This window comes from Hordeum vulgare, chromosome 1H (assembly GCF_904849725.1).
Source record: "Hordeum vulgare subsp. vulgare chromosome 1H, MorexV3_pseudomolecules_assembly, whole genome shotgun sequence".
NCBI lineage: Eukaryota > Viridiplantae > Streptophyta > Magnoliopsida > Poales > Poaceae > Hordeum > Hordeum vulgare.
In genome coordinates this window covers 409,318,981-409,322,151 of record NC_058518.1, presented here as the reverse complement: position 1 = coordinate 409,322,151, position 3,171 = coordinate 409,318,981, and the positions used below count along the sequence as shown (strand labels likewise).

The 3,171-nt window shown below is 47.5% G+C and overlaps 1 protein-coding gene across 1 annotated transcript; it reads left to right on the top strand.

Annotated features, from left to right (window-relative positions):
- The first annotated feature begins 1,670 nt into the window (after nt 1-1,670).
- On the top strand, nt 1,671-2,585 carry LOC123412385 (late embryogenesis abundant protein B19.3). Its single transcript, XM_045105333.1, has 2 exons — nt 1,671-1,884; nt 1,975-2,585. The coding sequence occupies exons 1-2, from the start codon at nt 1,767-1,769 to the stop codon at nt 2,256-2,258; spliced, it is 402 nt and encodes a 133-aa protein (XP_044961268.1). The 5' UTR covers nt 1,671-1,766; the 3' UTR covers nt 2,259-2,585.
- The last annotated feature ends 586 nt before the right edge of the window (nt 2,586-3,171 follow it).

Here is a 3,171-nt window from a genome sequence, read left to right as displayed (position 1 = left end):
TATTCCATGCACTGGATCAGAATGGTTACTGCATTTGCTTGCTGAATCACATGAACACATCAGGAGCAGGATCATTATGGTACTATGGCGGATATGGCATCTTCGGAATGAGCTTATGCATGGCAAAACCACCACCCCCGGTGGATACATCCCGGTCTTTTCTTTCTAGCTATTACAATACGTACCAACAAATCTCGTTAAGTGTCGAGGAGATCCTGAAAGGAAAGACTCCAGTGCTTGATATGGGGCATCAGGCAGTTCCTCGATCTGTTCCTAAGCGCAAACTGGTCTGGCCACACCCGGCAGAAAATGAGGTAGCACTGTCAGTTGATGGATCATTCCAGGCTGTAGATGGATCGGCTGGTTCGGGCATGATTTTGCGGGACAGTACAGGGGCGGTAATATTTGCTTCATACCGTAAGTTGTTCCATTGTAATGATGCCCTTGAGGCTGAGCTGCAAGCAATCAAAGAAGGGCTCAAGCTAGCAACGGAGCATTCGCAAGCTACAATCATCCTTCAATCCGACTGTGTAGAGGCACTCAAGATGATTGCGGATGCATCCTCCAATAGATCAGCTTATGGACATTTGCTGGCGGATATCAGGGAGTATATGAACATTAGGGCTTTTGTTCCTGTCAAAATTCTTCGAGAACAGAATAGGGTTACACATTATTTAGCGAACTTTGGTAGATGTGGGGATAGCACAGCCTGGTGGTTGGGGCGTCCACCTCCATGTATCCGTAGTTTAGTCGCTGATGATTGCAACACTATCACTATGAAATAAAAACCCTACGTTGATTTGCAAAAAAAAAATATAAATCTTTTTAGAGATTTTATTAATGAAGTACATACAAAATAAAATAAGTGAATTTATATTTTAAAGTATATCTATATATATTCGTATGTAGTTTTTAATATATTAAAAAAATTAAAAACGAAGGGAGTAGCTAGCTAGACCGCTAGCTTTAGTGATGCAACCGGACGACAGAGCAGGACAACGCAGGCGTCCAAGCATCTATACGCCCGTGTGCACATATACGATTACGTCCCGATGCCTACACTGTTAGAGTAAAATGAGATTGAATGAAAGTGAATGGACAATTAGTCCGGTTTTTATTGATTCTCAAATATATATACATCTGAAAGAGGTGAGAAGAAGAGGTGTCTGTTCGGAGACATCAGGTGTCTGTTGACAATTGAAAGAGAGAAGACACGACTGTTCAGGGTTGAACACATCCCTAGATTAATCTACTAATTAATTTCTAACATACACTACACACATGTCGTACGTCCCTCCATAGCCCAGAGGAACAGTCTCCCAGAGCCTTGCATGTCCATGCCCCGCAGTCTCCGAGCAGCCGCCGACCACCCGAGCACGGTGAGTGCTAGCTAGAACCATGATCCTGGCTACGTGTCCACTCGTGGACAGCACAAGACAACGCACGAGTCGCTAGCATTGGCAGCTCAATATCCGCTTCCTCGGACAACCGTGCACACTCATTCGGTGCCCATGCAAGTTGCCACGTGTCGTCCAACCAGAGGCTTGCATGCACGACACGTCTTAGACTCTTGATACAGCAGGAGCGCGGAGAGGTACACGCGCCGGCTCCTAGCGCGCCAAGCTCCTCCTTGTCGGCTATATAAACGCGACGTCGCTAGCTCCTCCGCCATCAGTATCAGGCAATCACAGAGCACCAAGAGCAGTCGCATACCAAAACCCTAAGTCGGCTTACGGTTTCCGTAGCTAGGTCCCAGGCAGCGTGCAATGGCTTCCGGTCAGCAGGAGAGGTCGGAGCTGGACCGCATGGCCCGCGAGGGGGAGACCGTCGTCCCCGGCGGCACCGGTGGGAAGACCCTCGAGGCGCAGGAGCATCTTGCCGAAGGTATATGAGTGCCGTTTGTACTGTACTTCCGCTTCGTTTGATGACATTGTTGTGGCTTCTGATACTCATTTCTTGGCGCCATTTGTGCAGGGCGCAGCCGCGGCGGGCAAACTCGGAAGGACCAGCTTGGGGAAGAGGGGTACCGCGAGATGGGGCACAAGGGCGGGGAGACTCGCAAGGAGCAGCTGGGGGAGGAGGGCTACCGCGAGATGGGGCACAAGGGCGGCGAGACTCGCAAGGAGCAGATGGGAGAGGAAGGGTACCGCGAAATGGGGCGCAAGGGTGGGCTGAGCACCATGGAGGAGTCCGGTGGCGAGCGCGCAGCTAGGGAGGGAATAGACATCGACGAGTCCAAGTTCAAGACCAAGTCCTAAAGAATTGTGTAAGATGTCCAGTGCCTAGCCGAGTAGCTAGTCACTACTTACAAGTTACAACTCGTAGTAGTAGCGAGCAAGCTGACTGCTCAATAAATAATGTAGGTCAAGGTCAGGTCTTCACGTAGGCGTGAGCACGCATGTAGGCGATCACATGTACTGTGATCATGTGTTTTAGGTGTTTTAGTTTGTAGTATAGGTGAATAGGTGATCATGCCGTGCTTCAGGTATCCTAGCTTGTAGTCAAGTCGTTGCTTGTAGTAGGTGTCGTTGTGGCTCGTGAATCAGCTTGCTTATGTATGTTTAATCAGAATCTCAGTATCTCCATCTGTGTTTTGTCCTTTCCCTTGGATCGGCTAGAGAGGAACAACTCCCGACCGTACTGGTCATAGACAAATGGGTGCAATGCATCGTATCCGAAATGCCCGCGCTCTCCACGCGGCTCTGGTGACACCAAGCCTCCATGTATTCCACCACAAAATCGCCCATGAAATGTTTTCTATGTAGATGAAATGGAGCAACATAAAAGTTGCTGGCACGAGAACTTTATCGTTTAGAGTGTTGTCGTGGCTATTTGATCTTTAGTGTCTTCTAATCAGGGACGATTCTAGGGGGCTTTAGGCCTCCTAACAAATTGGCCTAACAAATTGATTTTTCTATTATGTAAGTGGTTGTCGTGGCCATTTAATTTTTTATTATGATAGTGATTGTCGTGACAAAAAATTTCACTAACTTTGCCTCTTAGCTCCGTCTCTGCTTTTAATTAACTTGTTTAACATTTTATTAGAGGAAATACAGATCAATCTATGATACATTTTTGTTTCCTTTGTGACCCGTGAGTTCATGAAAGAACTCTAGCACCTTAAAAGCAAACAGGTTAGTTCATCGATCATGTGACTATGCAACCCAGATC